Genomic DNA, 19,339 nt, shown 5'->3' with positions numbered 1-19,339 from the left:
CCTCATAAGCGTGATATTGATTGGACATAAGAACCAGTCCAACACAAATGTTTCAGCTATTTGTACAAAACAAAACAACCATAGAAATCGGAATGATTCTTTTATCATACAAAAAGCATTTAAGTCAGAGTACTTTTTATTTTTTATGCATAGTTACATTGAGAGACACATTAATTGAAATAGGATTAATAAACAGTTAATAATATGGCAGGTCTAGATTATTTAAGGCAGTGAGGTAAAGTTTGGAAGAATGGATCAACAGCTGACACAATAATAAGACACACAACGTTTAATACTGCATCTTTAATCATTTGAGATATAGATGTGGTGGAAATATCAATATAATCACCAGCTATCAGTTATACACTAATTTAAGTAGTTAAACGTATGAATGTAAGTAACTAAATGTATTACCTTGTGTTCTTGTGTGTAGAACCACATCTCTACTTGTTTATGTTTAAAAGAACAAAGCGTCACGGTTCTTGTCGTTATTCAAATGCACCAAGTCTAGAAAGGGCTCCTTCAGCCGATATTCTTCAGGTTCGTACGCTGTGATGTAGAGAAGACTGTTGTCTAGAATGTGAAATAGTAAAGACTGTTGGCTACAATGTGACATGGCAAAGAGTGTTGGCTATGATGTAACGTAGTTAACAGTTTGGGCTATAATGTGACGTAGATAACAATGTATGTATGTATGCAATGTGCAAAGCGGCAATGGGACGAAATGTGACGTATTTAACAAGGTTAAATATGACATAGTTAACAAGATTGTCTACCTTCAACCTTTGTGACATTGTTAAGACTATTGTCTACAATGTGACGTAGCTAACAACGTTGGCAACAATGTCACATAGTTAACAACGTGGGCTACACATTGCTAAGTGAATTCTATAAAACACTTTGGGTCAATTTCAACTTCACTTCAATCTTGGTTCAAAACTCAAAGAACATCAAAACTAAAGTTTTGATATGAAACCTTTGGGGTGGCATTAGGAACTGGACCAGTTTAAACCAGTACAGACCAGTTCAGGTCCAGCTGAGTCCCAGTCCTCAGGTCATCATGACCTCCTCCAGTTCCTGGTCTTCCTGTCGTTGCTGGAGTCTTTGTTCCTCCAGCAGAGACACCAGAGAGTCTCTCTGCTCCACCACCTCCAACATCTCCTCCAGGATCAGACGCTCTTCCAGCAGCTCCCACTCCTCCTTTAGGTGGTCTGCACACAGTGCCAATAATTATTATAATGATAATAATAATAATAACAGTGATAATTCAACATATCACTACCATCCACGGCCATCCGCTCTCTGAGCTCCTGCTGCAGACGACTCTGCCGATCTTCTAGCTCCAGCTCACGAGCACTGAAATACAGCAGAAGCAAGAGTCTAGAACCAGGATCCACATAGTCCGGATTCTCAACAGAACCAGAACCTGATAAATGAACCGCATCTAGTAGGTTCTGATGAACCTGATCCTGGTAAATGAACCACATCCAGGAGGTTCAGGCTTACCAGAACCATGATGTAAAGGTAAGATACTCACAATATTATGAGTTCCGATTCATATCGCACCAGAGAGTTTTTCTGCTGGACCAACTGGAACCACTGCTGCATCAGAGCCGGATTATCCAGTTTACCTAGTCCTAGGGAGACAGAGACCAGTCCGACAGTAAAATACTTAACGTCCATTACACTATTTTACACTACACTATAGTTTAGTTTTCTATAGTACAGTAGACCACAGAATACAATAGTACACTGTAGTACACTTCAGAATATACTACAGGATGTACTACAAAGTACTACAGTACAGGTGTACTGTCGCATGTGTACAGACTGTAAAGCCCTTAGAGGAAAATATTTAATTAGCAATTTTGGGCTATACAAAATAAAATGAATTGATGTACGGTCAGAAAACTCACCTTCCAGGTGAAGCTCTACGTCTTTGCTCGCGTTGGATTCTCCCCAATAATCTGACAGACACACATGGAGTTGTGAGAACTTTGTTACACAAACAATGTAGTTTAATGTGCAGACAGATGTGTACCTGCTTCTCCTCTAAGAGCTTTTTCCACCATCACTCCTCTCTCCTCAAGCTGTCTCTGTTCCTCCTCCACCTGCTGCAGCTGTCTCTGGACCATCTAAAGACAGACATCTGCTTGAAGAGCAACCGACTCACTAAAGAAAAGTTTGGCACCTGACTCTACAGAACTCTTAAGAAAGCAAAACTGTCCTCAAAGGAAGTCATTCAGTATTGTGTACCTGGTCTTTTCCCTGAGGCCTCCTCAGGTGGACCCACCTGAGCATTGTGGAGTCTCTTCAGCTGTTCCTGTTGGGCTTTTCTTCGAGCAGCTCTCTGAACCCGTCGGGTGATTTTGGCATCCAGGTCTTCGTCTTCGTCCTTTGGTTCCCCCTGGAACATGCTCTCCTTCAGATCTAGACATGACGGCTCCCTTTGCTGAACCAGGACCCCTAGCACCTGTGTGGGACACGAGGACTGTCTATCAGAGCCCTGGAGGGGGGCTCTGTCATCCAGAGAGCGTTTCTGAAACAACACAAACCACAATATGAATCCACAACAGAGCGTCAAGCAGTGACCTTGGGGGTGCAGGCCATAAACCACATGAGCATTCGGGTCGGTACCTTGATGACGTATGCTCGCTTAAAAGCAAGAGCGTGAGGAACGTACGTCCGCTGAGGGACAGGAAGCACAAAGACAATCAAGCCAAACCAGGTTTTAAGAACACTGAACTAACATGTCTGTGTTTTGTGTCTTCAGTGAAACGTTTAAGTCAAGTCTCGGTTTCCGGTGTGACCAGTCCACGTTAAGGTTTAAGTCAGTCAAGACCAGTCCAGGTCAGTTGATTCAAGTTTAAGTCTCACCCTCAAGCTACACGACACTTGAATGTCATGTCAATCTCAAGTCACGCAAAACATGTCCAAGTCAAGTTTCAGTCCAAATCTCCTAGACAAGGTTCAAAAATGTTGACAAAGATCCCAAGTCAGTCATGACCAGCATACAGTCCCTTGGGACAAATCAGAAGTCAGTGGAGATGAGTCTTACATCAGATGAGACAACAGATAGTCAGTTTAGTTTGGACCAATCAAATATCAAGTGAAATCAAAAACAGCACCAACCACCAAAAACACTAAGGACATCACAGAGTAAAGTTTACTGATTAAGACAGCTGATACCTCCTGCTTCTTCTCCTCCTCTTTAATTGTGACCCTCTGGACTTCAGACGTGAGATCAGACATATCCAAAAGAAGCTACAAACATCAGAATGAGATGGTTAACCGGAGAAGCGCAGAGGACCCATTAAATACAGTCATTAGTCTGCCCCTAAAGATTCAACTGCATCTTTATGGCGTCTGTAATCCTATAAAATACTGCTTTTGAATGAAGTTAAATGTGTCCGTTAGTAAGCAAGGATCGTTAATTAGTATTAGCATTAGTTTTCCATTAGGTCCCGCGGGCTAACCGTGTGACAGGATTTATTTTTCAATAGCAGGCGATCTACCGGCACTGCCTTTGTGATTGACCGGTCGATCGAGATTGACTGCAATTGTGAAGAAATGTGGTCTTTAGGTGAACAGTTGCTGTATAGTCCTGGCTCAGGTTTATAGTTAGGACAAGGTAAGGTGTATTGTTGAGTCCGGCATAGGTTTATAGTTAAGGCTGGCTCAGGTTTATTGCAAGGGCTGGTTCAGGGATATAATTAGGGCCGCTCTGATGATACAAAGTTAATATTTTATGTAAATATGAACTATTGATGATGCCATTGATGTAGGTGTGTTTGATGTTTTTTACTGGTTTCAGTGAACATCTCTGCAGCTTAAAAGATGTGTCCTTAGCCGACTCTTCTGTCAGATCTCGTCTAACATCTGAAGAGAACAATACAATACGTAAAGGTAATGTATGATTTCATCACTGTGACCTAACTGTGTTTTTTGATGAAGTCATTACCTGTAGCTCTCCTTCGATTGGCTGTGCCCCTCTGTGAAGGTAAAGTGATGTCTCTCTTCTTCTCCATCCGGTTTCCTGAAAAGACAGACCTCCACAAGGCTCTTGCCCCTCCCCCTTCCACCTCAACCTCTCTGGGGGTTGGAGTCTCTTTGGGACCCTTCAGCTGGGGGATAAGTGCCTTGCCTCCACTCTGAGGGGGCAGGAAGACTCGAGGGTAGAGGTTGTGGTTTCCTCTAGGTCCACTTTTCTTCCTCACACCGTCGGACTCTGCCTCCTCTTTCTCTGACTTCACCCGTTCACCATCTGGCCCTGGCGTGCTGCCGTGAAAGAGGAGGGGCTTCTTCAGCTCAGGGCTGATGACATCAAACAAGCCCTTACCTCCAGTAGGTTGCCCCTGAACAACTGTGTCCATGTCAACGACAGCTGTGTGCAGTGAGGGCGGAGAGACTTCTCCGCCCTCACTGGGGGCGGAGGCAGACATGGTGGAGGAGTCGGTGAACGGTGTGTCAGACGAAGGTGTTAAGGAGGTGATGCAAGACGGCGAGCTGCGGACAGGTGTGTCACCATGTGTAATGGGACTTCTTGCTGTCGATGAGATGCTCTGCGAGAGAAGAGGAGTAAACTCCTCTGGGAGGGAGAAAGGAAGGCACGAACATCAGGAGTACACAGGATAGAGTATAAATTCCGCTGTTATAAGTTCATTTGATTGCTAGTTTGCTTTAGCTTTCACATTTTGTTAGTGACTGGACTGTAGATTCTGCTACATTAGATTGAATGAATGACTGCTAGCGTTATATTTGCTAGGTTTGACCTGATCTAACTCTGATTCCCTTCTCTTCTGAAGCAAAGCAGAATGTTCGAAACTTTCAGTTGTAAAAACAGCAGACAGCAAATGTTCACTGATAAGGGTGACCAAGTGGTTGTTTTTTTGCCTTTTGAGGAGTTTCTACTGAGGGCAATCTACCTTTTGTTCCCTAACGACGAGGGGTGGTGGTCGGCGGGTTGGGGTTAGGGTATCTCTGCTGCCAAAAGCTCTTTCTACCAATCTAGAATTCAGTCCTTATTTTCTAAACCCCCAAAACTCTTTTCTATTTTCTCCAACCTCCTCGAAACCCCAGTCCATCACATATTCTACAATCTATCGCTCCTGAAGCAACAATACAACATTAAAACACACAGGCAGCGATGAAGACCACAGACCACTGTCACTAGATTGTTCTTCCTTGTCCTCCTCGCCATCCTTCTCGTGTTTCAGGTGGAGGTGTTGCTGCAGAGTTTCCCTCCACAAAGTTTTTGCCTCTTCGGAAGTCAGACAACGACAATTAGCTTGGCCTTCCTCCTCCTCTTCCTCCATCTCAGACTCTGAACTGAAGCAGACAAACACGAGTGGAGAGGTTGAACAAGAAGGAGAAGAGAAGTATGGAGGCTGGTTTATAGTTAAGGCGGGCGCAGGTTAGCCTGGACCTGCCCTTAGATAAGCTGCAATAAACTAAACTGCTGGAGGTCTTCCTAGGACACACTAAGCTCCTCTCTCTCGTTCTATAAGAGTTCACATCTCATTAATGCAAATGACTAATTCAGCTTCTTCCCAAAGTCAGTTGTTTTCGCTCCTCACAGGTTTCCATAGATTGTGGTTCTATCTGGACCCTGTCCCTGCCTCCTGCCATGGCCCCGCTGACACCTGCTGTTGCTATTATCATTAATATTATTATTCTATAAGAAGGATCAGAGCAGACTATCTGCTGAGGAGACTGAGGACCGTCTTGGACTCGTCGTGGCATCTGCCATTTTTGGTGGTCTGATGGGGCAGCAGCATATCCATAGGACAACTTATGGATATGCTGCACAATATTTGTATCATTTCAGTTGTAGGAATTGAATGTACTGTACATCTTTTACGTTGTTCATTCTGTACACATGACATCCATAGGCTGTCCACCCCGGGAGAGGGATCCCCCCTCCAACATTCTCACTTCTAGTTTCCTGCCTTTTTTCTCCCCTTTAAATGTTTTTTCCTTTTCCCACATCAGGGTTTCAGAACAGAGAATGTTGCATGTGTGATTTTGGGCTATACAAAATTAAATTAATTGAATTGAATACATAATACCTTGGGGACGTTCATTTGTGTAGATAAGTAAATTCAGAGATCAGAAATTAATAGAAAGTGAAAAACAAACTGCTTCTGGAATTTGATTGAGATATAGAGACATAACAGACTTCAACCTAGATATGTGCTGGTCTTTCTCATCCATGCTGAGGTTGAACCGGTTGAGAGTCTCCTCAGAGACTTCCTCGGGTTCCTGCAGCTCATCCAGCTGCTCTGTCTCCACCTTTGTCGATCTCCGCCGATATTTTTCCAGCTCAATCCTCTCCGGCGTCTCCACCATCACAGAAACCACTGCCAATACACCAGCACAGCCGCACACACACAAGAACACACACACACACACACACACACACTAAATAACACACTAATTCCAGTTTAAGGAGCACACCCAATGACAGGTATGAAGACTGAAAGCATGATGCAGGTGAACCGAGCTCACCTGAGGGACGACGGTCGCCAGCAGAGGTCAGAGATTCTGCAGAGGATAGTGAAGGAGCTGAGCCCAGTGACGCCTGTGGATAGAGCAAACACGCCATTCGTTCTGCCACTGATCTAGTGTTAACCCAGAGATGCCTGTGTTTAAAACAAACACGCCATTATTTCTGCCACTGATCTAGTGTTAACCCAGAGATGCCTGTGTTTAAAACAAACACGCCATTCTTTCTGCCACTGATCCAGTGTTAACCCAGAGATGCCTGTGTTTAAAACAAACACGCCCATTCTTTCTGCCACAGATTCAAAGTTAACCCGGATACGCCTGTGGATAAATGAAACACACTGACTCTCACTGCTAACTGATAGATAAGCTATTCATCTCTTCACACTGTCTCATACTTGCTTCATTAGATCAATTAGGAGTTCTCTTACGATGGAAGCTCGCTGGGAAGTGGCTCGGTTGGGCGTGGTGGCGCTCAGCCGAGAGTTGAAGTGCTGGAGACAATAGAACCTCCCTGAAATCAGAAGAAGAGACGCAATGGGTGAAAACTGAGCTTCTTCCTGTTTTATACAACACACAAACAGCTCCCGCCTCACGCTTCAAGCGTCATGTCATGTGACAGCTTCATTCTGATTGGCTGCTGAGAAACTCAACAACTTTAACAAGAGAAGCCATTGTGGATATAGTGTGTGTAGAATGCACTATATACACAGACAAGACAGACAGATACCATAAAATATAATTTACTGATTGATAGAACATTGAAAGAGTTTTGTTGATTCTGTGTGGAGCAGTTAACTAGATAAGATCACATTAACCGGGTCTAGATCCGGTTAACAGGATCAAGATCAAATGTGGGTACCATGATCTGGGTAACATATAACCTTGATCTAGGTTGCATGGTATAGTTAACATGATCTAGTTAACGTGATCGGGTTATGTGATCAGGTTCACGTGATCGGACATGAGCCTCAGGCTGCTCATGTGAAACACATGACTACTATGACAGATGTGACATGTGACAGAAAATGCTTTAAACTGAAGAACAAAGAATGTGGACGTACAGCAGGGATCATTATTAAGCCCCTTCAATGAGAACTGTGAGGACATAAAGAGGCTGTAGGTATTGATCGGTGGGGAGAGTGTTGACACATTAAGAGGCTGTAGGTATTGATCGGTGGGGAGAGTGTTGACACATTAAGAGGCTGTAGGTATTGATCGGTGGGGACAGTGAAGACACATTAAGAGGCTGTAGGTATTGATCGGTGGGGACAGTGAAGACACATTAAGAGGCTGTAGGTATTGATCGGTGGGGACAGTGAAGACACATTAAGAGGCTGTAGGTATTGATCGGTGGGGACAGTGAAGACACATTAAGAGGCTGTAGGTATTGATCGGTGAGGACAGCGATGACACATTAAGAGGCTGTAGGTATTGATCGGTGGGGACAGTGAAGACACATTAAGAGGCTGTAGGTATTGATCGGTGAGGACAGCGATGACACATTAAGAGGCTGTAGGTATTGATCGGTGGGGACAGTGAAGACACATTAAGAGGCTGTAGGTATTGATCGGTGTGGACAGTGAAGACACATTAAGAGGTTGTAGGTATTGATCGTTGAGGACAGTGAGGACACATTAAGAGGCTGTAGGTATTGATCGGTGGGGACAGTGGGGACACATTAAGAGGCTGTAGGTATTGATCGGTGAGGACAGTGAAGACACATTAAGAGGCTGTAGGTATTGATCGTTGAGGACAGTGAAGACACATTAAGAGGCTGTAGGTATTGATCGGTGAGGACAGTGATGACACATTAAGAGGCTGTAGGTATTGATCGGTGAGGACAGTGATGACACATTAAGAGGCTGTAGGTATTGATCGGTGAGGACTCACGGAGCAGGGGATCGAAGGCGTATGTGCTGAGTCTCAGGCCTTCGCTGCAGGAGGAACATTGGAAGCAGCTGCGATGGAAGAACAGACTTTCTGCACTGAGACGTTCCATCAGATATACCCTCTTCTGACAGAAGAAACACACACAGCGGCAGCCTGAGGACTGGAGACAGAGAGGAAGGTGGGGTCAGACAGACAGGTAGGGACAGACAAACAGGCAGACAGGTTGGGGTTGGCTCCCAACTGAAGGGTGAGATGGAGCTGGTGTCAGCAGACAGGGGAAGTCCGGCTGCAGAGAATCAATAGGAACTATTCATGCTCTTCACAGTGCAGAGTTTGTTATTGATCGGCAGATTGATCACATGCACCGCTTCTCCCTGAGGACCTTCAGCCGCACAACTGCTGACTCCTCACTTCAACGTGAGTAAGCTTCTTAAAGTCACAGCTCACATTAACGCATCACATGTACAACATTCAGATCACCCAGAATGCAGTGCAGCAATGTACCTGCTCTTCAGACTGAGACTTGATCCTTTCTTTGAATCGAAAGCTCATCTGTTCCTGTTGGAGGGTCCGTTTCCTCTGAAGAGACAGAAGTTCACATATTCTGGAGTAGTACTATGCATTAAAACTTTAGTACTACTACCAACTGATAACTCTACAGTCAAAAACAAATTACATCTGTCTTTTGTTTACTTCTGGTGTCTATCGGTGTGTAGTAGTCTCTTTTCATTTCTACCGGTCTCCTTTGGCCTCTACTGGTGTCTAGTAGTCTCTACTGTCATTTCCCATTCTCTACTGGTATTTACTGCGGTCTACCAGTCTTTACTATTGTTTTGTGGTCTCTACTGGTCTCCCCTGGTCTCTACTGACCTCCTTTGGTCTTTTCTCACTACCAATCTTTACCGGTCTCCATGATAACGTCTGACCTGGCGATTCAGCTGGCGGACAGTCTTCAGACCGAGGGGGGGGCAAAAGCTCTCCCTGCTGGTCCAAGAGTCACACATAGTCTTATTGTTGATTAATGAGGTTGTTTATATCAATATTCATTTATATCAATATATCAACATCTATATATTATAATGAAAAAATATTTTCAAACTTTCCAAACTTTATTTATCAGAAATTTGATGCCTCTCTAAAAGATCACCTGTCGACGCAGGGCTGCTGCATCAGAAGAAGAAGAGCTCCTCTCATCCAGCTTCGCCTGCAACTGATTGGCCATCAGACGCACTCTGCAGCAATTGGACCCGCCTACCACGGCCCGGTCGCACACCTCGTTGACATCATTGCCGGTCAGGTCACATGACTGGAAACAGGGAACATGCAACTTTTTTATTATTAATAGAATAGAAACACTGAAGAGTGGTTGATAAACTAAAGCGACCTCCTGACCTCTCGACTCTCCCTACTGGTCCTCCTTCGTTTGCTAACAGCGTCGCTCTGCTCCTGTAGAGACAAAGGCTCAAAAGGTCAAAGGTCAGAGACTAGCTGACACCGAGCGGTGGACTTGGTGTCTCTGCATGACTCTGGAAGGACCTTAGGGTTCCTCTTCCTGGACGGACTGAGTCCCAGTCTGCTGAGCAGGGAGGCCGGAGTGAGGAGAGCTGATTTCAGGTCAGCTATGTGAGCCAGATCACCTGAAACAGGAAATGACCATTATTACAATATTAGTTATTCTTACAACTATTACAGTTATTGTCAATTTAAAAATTATTACAGTTATTACCATTATGACAATCATTACAATCTGTAGTCTCTCAACAGCTGGTAAAACTGACTCAAGTACCTTTGTTATGATAATATTGATTACTGATCCGACCAGCAGGGGGCAGCTTGTCTCTCAGCAGCTGGTAAAACTGACTCAGGTACATCACCATGGACAGAGAGTCCGGTTCTTCTACAGAATTCATCTCGTCGACCCACATCAAAGGAGGAATTCCAAAGTGACGTTCAGCCACGTCGAAGCTCAGGCGAGTGTTGTCCTCCACTGAGGACGGGTCCAGAGAGTTAAAGTCTCTGAGGACAGACAGAGAGGAGGACAGCAAGACAAGTAGGCAGATAGACAGTAAGCATATTGATTATTCTTTCATGTGATCAGGTTGGCACCATTATGACATAATAATAATATTGATCATATTGATTATTGAGTGTGGCCGGCAGAGGGATCCTCCTTAGCCGTTCTCAGTAAAGGTTTCCCCCCCCCCATCAAAGGGTTTTTTATTTTTGGGGTGAGTTATTCCTGTGCCAATGTGACCGTTTCAGAACAGAGGATGTCACATGTGTACAGACATCATGGCAAAAACTACCATCTCCCTCCCGCTGAGAGGGCTACAAGCCCCACAAAGTATCACAGACAAGTTAAATGCGTACGTGTTTAAATGTATAGGCTCATTTGAAGTGCCTCATCACTCTAATCAATCAGATTATATTTATTTAAATGTTCTTACTTTTATGAACCAATAGATACTCGTGAGGATATATGTACTATATGCACTAATGTATCATATATATTTATATACACGTATGTGTAGATGACCATATAGAACTAAGAGTTTCATTGTGAGGGTGTGAATCTGTATATGGGCAGATCAGTATGTATCTATTATTCATTATCACAAATTCAATCATTTAAGGCATTGAAACATGGAACATCCAGCATTTCTTGACAAAATACACAAAGAGAACTTTACGAACAGCCCCACATGAAGCGGCTTTCTCTGCATCACTAACAATGTATAAAAATGTACAGTATAAGAGTGTGTGAGACAGTATGAGGGACAGTCTGTGGGACAGTGAATGCTCAGCTGTGGCGTGTGGTGTTCACCATGTACAGCTCGTGAGGGTCTTCTCGATGTGTTGCTGTGGTGATTTTGCCAAACTTGCTTTGTGGAACCAAAAAGCCTGATCAACGTCATCTTATCCTGAAAAGGATCCGGCTAACCTCATTTGAAGGGTTAGGGTTAGGAGCCCTGGTCGGTACCATTATGAGAATAATAATATTGATTACTGTTACATGAGATCAGGTCGGTATCTGTGGATGAGTGCACAGAGAGCAAGGCCATTCTTCCAGGAAGTAGTTAGGTCGCTAACGGCAACGCCGCGGTAACCACGAGTGTGCTCCTGACACCAAATCAGCAGCTTATTGGACTCAGAGAAAGAACCTATCAGAGATGAGGAGACAGGCGACCATCACATCACCGATAACTCAAACAATAATTATCAATCTTACTGGTGATAAAGTAGGAACTCACTCTGTTCGAAGAATCTGGGAGATGGCAGGTGGTTGATTTCACCCCTGTCTGTGTTAAGCCCCGTCTCCTCACCTGTGTCCACCAGATGTCTCACCTGAAAGACCAAAACTGCTCAGTGCTTAAACATATCTAATTTCCACAAATTGTGTACCTGTGAGGGGGTTATGTGCTTGCCTGAGCAGGAGTGATGAGCATCAGGTTGATGTTCAGGTATCTTGTTGTCGGGTCAACTGTAAAAAGACTAATGTTCTTTTGAAGGTTTTCCTGAGTTGTCTGAGGGAGGACACGGTATAGACTCTCTCTAAGGGGCCGACAGGAAGGAACAGTTCAGGAAAATAGTTAGGGCTGGATCTGGTTTGTAGTTAGGGCTGGCTCCAGTTTATTGTTAGGGCTGGATCTGGTTTGTAGTTAGGGCTGGCTCAGGTTTATTGTTAGGGCTGGATCTGGTTTGTAGTTAGGGCTGGACCTAATGACATCCACTCTCCACCATTGTTATTATTATATTGGTATATACATAGTAATGAGTTAGATATGTTTATAGTATACATATCATAATAGTATAGACATACTCTTAGTATATATGATTTTAGTATGCATGTACCGGTCTGCCAAGATGTCCAGCGGAGCTTCTCCTTGAGACCATCTCTGGATCATCCAGGCTGAATCGAGAGCTGCCAGAAACCCTCGAGCTATTCCTGTTCCCATCGGCCAGAACGGCTACAGACAAATCAATGTGGTCATTGAGGTATTATGTATTTAATATTGGTAACTAAATAGGGGTGTAACGATTCATCCACTGAATCGATTAATCGATTAATATTCCTGCGATCCAACTGAATCGATCTGTGCTCCGCAAATCGGCATTCCGGACGACATATATCGATTACAAATCGATTGAAATAGTACATCAGCGATTTGTATCGATACTTGGAAACTGCACATTGGATTTAAGTACAAAAACGGTATAGATGTGTGTTTGTTTGTTTGTTTTTTAGCACTTTAGACTCGATTCAGTCTGCCTGTCTGTGACGTCATCAGTACGCAGCGGCCGCCGCGCGAAACTCTGAACAACAAAACACAGCGTGGAGGAGACGACTTCGAGCGAGACATTTACAAACCAACTTATCGATCCAGTGGAAACATTTTGGCTTTTGCAAACACGGAGGTGTTCTAAATAAGTCGCTCGCTGTTTGTAGAATATGTAGAAGCTAAATAAAAAAACACAGAAACACGAGGAATCTTTCCGGCCGTCTACTAAGGCGCCGTGGGATTAAACAACGGCGACAGTCAGGACCTCTAGCAGCGTCACCGCTGCAGCAGCAGCAGGTAACTCAGCTCTGCAGACGCCTCAGGCCTCGCCAGCACCAAACTCAACATCACAGTAACAAGTTTATCTGTAAAGACATGCGACCCGACAATGTGGTTGAAAATCCAGGGTTCTGTGAATTGATCCAAACATTGTGTAACTATTGTGCAATGTTTACATTGAAAATGGCACTTGATTCAAATAAAAGGTTAATACATTTGCCATTAATTGTTTGTTTGCTTGTTTATAATATCCATAATTAATTTAAACCTGATTTCCTTACAAGAAACGGATCGTTGTTAAAATGAATTGTTACACCCCTATAACTAAATGATGATGATCATGTTTATTGAGCAAGCACCTGTCTCACCTCCAGTAAACTGTCTCCCACCAGTGTGACCAGCAGCTGGTGTCCTTGGCGCTGGCGAACCATGGCGGCATTCTCCGAAGCATACATGCAGGTGAAGTCGAACATGGCGACATCCGGCTGACCACAGTGATTCATGGCAAAGTCCAGAGACGGCAGCTGGTGATTGGTGGAAAAGTTGGCAGCCTCGCGGGCATACGCCTGCAATGCATTCTGGTCCACATTTGCCCGAGACAGAAGCAGCTCGGTCTCTGCGAAGTCCTGATAATTAGATAAATAGATTAGATAGATAGAGGAAGATAATTATATTGGTCTCTCCTTGAGTGTAGTGTAGTGAGACTTTTGTTGTCTATCCAGGTGTGTGATTTACCTGGTTAATGAATCTTTGCTCTTATGTATTCAGGTGTGATTTACCTGGTTAATGACCAGTTTCCCCCACGTTTACAGGTGTGTGATTTACCTGTTTAATGACTCTTTTCTCCAACAGACTATGTTTCTTTGCCGTCATCACAAAGTAGTGAGTGTCATCTTTGTAGTAAACAATATTTTCCAGGTCGATTCCTGAAATATGATATTAAAAAAGGAGCAAATGTCCCAAATGTGATAATGAACATTAGCTTTTCATAATGACATTATTAAAAAAGAGGAACCAGATGTGATTCGTGTTTCGTACCAGTTTCCTGTCGAAGCTCTTGGAAAAACCTCTGGTTGAAGATGAAAGCCACTCCGCTGATCTCCTCCACTTTGGCCTCGGCTGAGGTGTGTCTGTTCTTAAAGTTAGCTGTGATGGCAATGGCCAACTTCCCCCGAAACTCTTTACGCCTGAAACCTGTATGACAACATGAAAATAATTTGGTAAGAACCAGCATGACATATATCAGAGGATTTGTGAATTTCATTTAATTATATAGAAGTTATCAAACTCTTCAGGTTGTAAGTTGAGGTTAAAGCATTTTACCGTGAGAACGTCTTCTCACCTTTACATGAAGCTGGTGAGCAGGCTTAGAACCTTACACTAACTTGAAAGCAGCGCGGACTGGGGGAAAAAAGCGGCCCAGGACTTATTGTCAGACCGGCCCACTTATTGCATCGCACGTATCGACCAGTCAGGGGCCTACTTGGGAAAATATCCATATAAACATTTTGGATGATTACAAAGAAACTACATCAATTTGATTTTTTTTATAACGTAAAATGTTTATACCATTTTCCCGGTATCCCCTATGGCCAGTCCGCCCCTGCTTGTAAGAACAGTGGTTAGAATCGACTTCACTGAGCTGAACACGTTTACATGTTGAAGACGAACGGGATATTTAAAAGTTGTAAACAATCCTTGACGGAAGAATCAGACACAAGTTTTTACTAAGCTTTATTTTCTCAGACTTAATGTAACGTCAGAAACAGACTTAAACCTAGGACTGGGGTTTTGTTAAACTGTACTTGAATTTTAGGAGTGACGTTGAGATTGAAATGTGGCAGGTGATTGTCATGTACCAATGGCATGAGCGGGAGGTACTGATCTCAGGAGTGGCATGTCCCCGCCTCCTTATTAATATGCAAATCCCATGCAGATTAACACATTTTAGACCTGTGATGCCATGAATGTTTTTTTCCAACTTTATTCACAAGGTAGCACAGTACAGCGTCTTGTCACTCTAGCTTTGAGACACAGCTTCTGATGACTGGGTTGCACATGATCGGCATGGCAGTCTGATTCAACATTTAACCATTTTCCACCAACAGCAGTATGATTGGAATTCATAGCAGTGTATTTTCCCTCTGGATCTAATGAAAAAGAAATGTTTTCCTAAATAAAGTGTGAACTGCCTTGGGGATACACAGCTGTGCATGCCACTCCTGAAATCGGTGCATACCGCATACCACCTGACACTTTTTGTTCTACCAACTTTTAGAGAGAACTCAGTCACCTCCCATCAGTTTACCTGGAAGTGCGTTCCTGCGTCCGTCTGCTCCGATGACAACATCAAATTCCAGCTGATTGACAGCATGAGATTTCGGACTCACCTCCATCCTCCAGCCCAGCTCTACACAGGTTAACAGGTGAGCAGGGAGACAGGTAAGCAGGTCAAGCGGTAAAGAGGTAAGCGGGCAAATAGGTAAGCAGGTAAACAAGAAGACAGGTAAACAGGGAGACAGGTATGCATGCAAACGGGAAAGGAGGGAGAAAGGTAAGCAGGCTTCAAAGGTAAGTACACTCTAAGGTTCAACATTCTCATTTAAAAAACTCTCACTGCATCCCTGCTGGTCTTCTGCCGGCTCTAACAGGTTCTTAAACTCCACGTTGACGTGGACCTCGACCCCCAGCAGTAAGGCCACCTTCAGCAGGACGAGTTGCAGCTGACGGATACCTGCAGACAAAATACAGGTGGTGCTGATTGGAGGGTCCAACTGTCGCCATCAGTCAAAATCACCAGATTATGGACTCACTGATGTGATCAATGGAGCCAGCGCAGAACTTTCCGTAGAACTTTTTGGCCCCGAGGCCCCGCAGGTCATGGATGGTGAAGGGCCACAGGTGGAGCACGTTGTTTCTAGAGAAGGAGTCTCTCTTCTCCACCACCACCACCCGAGCTCCCATGAAGCTCAGCTCAACCGCCGTCCTCAGGCCGCAGGGCCCCGCCCCAATGATCACACACTGACCAATCAGAGAGACAGATGCCACAAATAACGTTTCTCCGTAGTCAATGTTAGTTAAACCAGTGGTCCCCAACCTTTTTCGGCTCATGGGCTAGTTTCATGTTGGACTATATTTAGCGGTCCGGTCTTGAAGGTGTGGCGGATAAATACGAGGAAAAAAATGGATGACGCTTAGAAAATGTATGGGACAAGTGCATGTAATTAGGAGAGAATCCAGAAACCGGTGGTTGGGGACCACTGAGTTAGATGACAGAGAGTCTGGCTGCTCACATAGAGGCACATTGTGTTCTTTGTCAGATGTTTGTACGTCAATGACCAGTTAATCTTAGGGTGCCTAAGATGATGACTATATCCAAGGTCGATAACCAGCACTTGGATTTTGCCACAGCCCTCAACCCGTTTGTCTATGTTTATCTTCCAATTATAGATTTCTGCTCCGAAGAAGACAACCTCTGAGTAGCCTTGATGCATTCTCTGTGTATGTGTCAATTCTGTATTCTTGCCCCCGAAAATGGCACAACCATGACAAAAAGTGTAATAACTGGATATTTTTTTCTGTGAGGGACAAAGGGGCGTGACCCGGTGGATTGATACCCAAGACAAGACAAGGTGCTCACTCTCCGCACTGCCATGATTTAAAGTAGTCTGAGGTTGTGGAGACTGTCGATTGTGCATGCGTCTATTTAGTTGCATGCCCCTATAAGGCGCTGGCGGGGTGTTTCTGTATGCAAATCCAGGTCCACTTTATTAGGTCCACCTTGCTAGAAAAACGTTGAACCTCTTTCTGCTTCAGAACTGCCTTAATTCTTGTTGGAATAATTTCAACAAGGTTGAAAAAAAATGTTGGTCCATTTTCGAGTTTGACATGGTAGTATCACGCAGTTGCTGCAGATTTGTCGGCTGCACATTTATGATGCGAATCTCCTGTTCCACCACATCTCAAAAGTGCTCTATTGCATGGAGATGTGGTTACTGTGGAGGCCATTGGAGTATACGGAACTCATTGAAACCAGTTTGGATGATGTCGATGATTTAATGTTGTTTACGCCAAATTCTGACCCTACCATCTGAATATCACAGCTGATATCCAGACTCATTAGACCAGGCAACGTTTTCCAATCTTCTATTGTCCCATTGCGATGAGCATGTGCAAATTGTAGTCCTAGTTTCCTGTTGTTAGCCGACAGGAGAGACCCCCCCTTGGTGTGGTCTTCTGCAGCTGTAGCCAGTCTCTTCAAGGTTCCAGGTGTTGTACGTTGATATGGTATTCTGCCTTCTTTGGTTGTAACAAGTGTTTTTGAGTTACTGTTACTGCTCGATTATCTAAAAACCAGTCTGCCCGTTCTCCTCAGAGCCCTCACATCAACAAGGCATTTTTGTCACAAACTGCAGCTCACTGGATATTTTATCATTTTTCCCAGAAGATCAGCATTTTGTGACAGACTTAGACCAGCCCGTCCAGCACCAACAACCATCTACATTAAAGTCACTTAAATCCCCTTTCTTCCCCATTCTGATGCTCAGTTTGAACTTCTACAAGTTGTCTTAACTACTACTAAAATGCATTGAGGCAGGACGATTACCAAACCACTGTCTTTTAGGGACACCGTGATGGTCCTCTGCAGGTAGATGTTGAGATGGAAGTAGCCTAGCTGCTACCGAATTTTCCGGGCACTATCACTTCTAAAGTGGTCCGTTTGCCACTCGTCCCACTTCTGTTTGACAAAGGGAGGAATTCCTCTTCAGCTACCATCTCGCCCTCTCTGTCTAACTGGCTGCAGCACGCGGCGGCTTCAGGGGCCAATGCACACCGGAAGGAAACAGAGCTGCGTTGACTACGTTGCATTAATCTCAGCCAAAATAATCTCATAGATTAACAGGTTAACGTTAACAGCCCTATTATATATGTATAAAGATATATATAAAGAAACATACAGTGGTGTTGCTGCAGACTCTGTCCCCCTTTCGGTACTCCTGCTGATTTGCTCTTCGGTCTAGTTTGGCCCACAGAGCGTTGGCCCTCCAGTAGTTGAGGCGGCGTTTGATTGGCCGGTACAGTGGCCGCTCCGCGGCGCCACGGTCGAGCGCCAGATGGTCACACAGCTGGTTGAAGGAGCCCAGCGCCACCCTGCAGGTTGATGCCGTCACGAACGCATCAAACAGCTTCTGAGCTCCACACTGGGGGTACGACTCGTCTCCCATGGTGACCGCAGCAGCACCATCGGGAGGATGTCACCAGCTGATGTGATGTCCAGCTCGCCTTCTGATACCTGAGAGCGGTCTCACTCTGTAGCAGAACGGAAAGTAACAATAAAACAAAAACAAAAAAGAAAAGTAGTATGAGTCACTTTCGGGCAGATCAGTTTAGCCAACAAATAAAGACTCCCTCAATAGTCAAGTCTTTAAAATATATAACTGACACATTGTATATTTATACCTCAATATTTGAAATTAAAATACTTTTACACGGTTAAGACCTGAAACCATCAACCACAATATATACACTGAGTGGTAATGACGCCACTGTCTCCAAGTCACATGACCTGTCTAAGTGAATGTGTGTGTGTCCACATCCAGACTAGAATCCCAACAAAGAGGTTTATAGAGAACAGATCCATCAGTACCAAGCACCAGCGCGCGACACACACACACACACACAACACATTAAGACTAGAACATATGATGTAATAACATATCACATAATACTTATGTTTTTGTTTTAATACATTTACCAAATAGATAAATAATGTTTATTCAAACATTCATCTAAAACGGATTTTAACAGTGGAGCTCAAACCTTGCTGTAGACGGGACACCTGTCTGCTAAGAACACACCTATAAGCACTCGGATACTCAGGATTATTGGTAATTAGTTCACATAAAGGAACAACGTCTAAGAATACATCAGGATTCTTTGAATGTGCTGAATGCATCAGTGTTTACTTACGTCTCAGAGAGCTGCTGTCCATCTGCAACTGCTGCCAGCCATCGTCAAAATCTACTTATCCAACACACACACACACACACAGCTTCTAAAGTAAGGGGCGGGTCAGTGGACAGCAGACTCCGCCCCCAGAGGATAGACAGTGATCTTTAATCGGAGTGTCCGAGCTAACGAGATTAAGGTGAGATCATCGTCATCGTCATCGTCTACAGACCCACCAGCAACACCACCAGGCCAAAGGTGGAGTTATTAACTACGTGAAAGAGAATATATTTACTTCCGGCTGAAAACCTTACTTTAATACTTCCAAAAGATATATGAAATCATAATGCTTCACCCAACGATGGAACAATCCAAAAGTTCATTTTATTTAAATAAAAATGATAGACAATAGGAAACATTTACATATTTGAAAA

The 19,339-nt window shown here is 44.1% G+C and overlaps 1 protein-coding gene across 11 annotated transcripts; it reads right to left on the bottom strand.

The window, feature by feature from the left end:
- Positions 1-118: 118 nt before the first annotated feature.
- Positions 119-19,014, bottom strand: LOC120817926 (protein-methionine sulfoxide oxidase mical3b). Of its 11 annotated transcripts, none has more exons than XM_078100900.1 (33): positions 18,927-19,014; positions 17,915-18,266; positions 15,770-15,977; positions 15,574-15,690; positions 15,265-15,366; positions 13,995-14,150; positions 13,782-13,882; positions 13,325-13,582; positions 12,250-12,365; positions 11,823-11,949; positions 11,649-11,742; positions 11,411-11,558; positions 10,184-10,413; positions 9,934-10,034; positions 9,790-9,843; positions 9,545-9,703; positions 9,268-9,381; positions 8,902-8,976; positions 8,398-8,557; positions 6,936-7,018; positions 6,508-6,580; positions 6,185-6,359; positions 5,162-5,328; positions 3,962-4,588; positions 3,806-3,879; positions 3,190-3,264; positions 2,638-2,688; positions 2,294-2,539; positions 2,042-2,135; positions 1,917-1,967; positions 1,538-1,637; positions 1,283-1,356; positions 119-1,211 (listed from the first exon to the last, which is right to left on the bottom strand). In XM_078100900.1, the coding sequence occupies exons 2-33, from the start codon at positions 18,179-18,181 to the stop codon at positions 1,051-1,053; spliced, it is 4,638 nt and encodes a 1,545-aa protein (XP_077957026.1). In that variant the 5' UTR covers positions 18,182-18,266; positions 18,927-19,014; the 3' UTR covers positions 119-1,050. The 11 variants fall into 11 exon arrangements, with proteins under 11 accessions (XP_077957026.1, XP_077957029.1, XP_077957028.1 ...); XM_078100903.1 differs by having other exon boundaries at positions 9,301-9,381; XM_078100902.1 differs by having other exon boundaries at positions 9,268-9,378.
- Between the last annotated feature and the right edge of the window lie 325 nt (positions 19,015-19,339).

The sequence above is a fragment of the Gasterosteus aculeatus genome, chromosome 4, assembly GCF_964276395.1.
Source record: "Gasterosteus aculeatus chromosome 4, fGasAcu3.hap1.1, whole genome shotgun sequence".
In the NCBI taxonomy this organism is placed as follows: domain Eukaryota; kingdom Metazoa; phylum Chordata; class Actinopteri; order Perciformes; family Gasterosteidae; genus Gasterosteus; species Gasterosteus aculeatus.
Note: the sequence above shows the minus strand (reverse complement) of the source record. Positions and strands in the feature narration are given on the sequence as shown.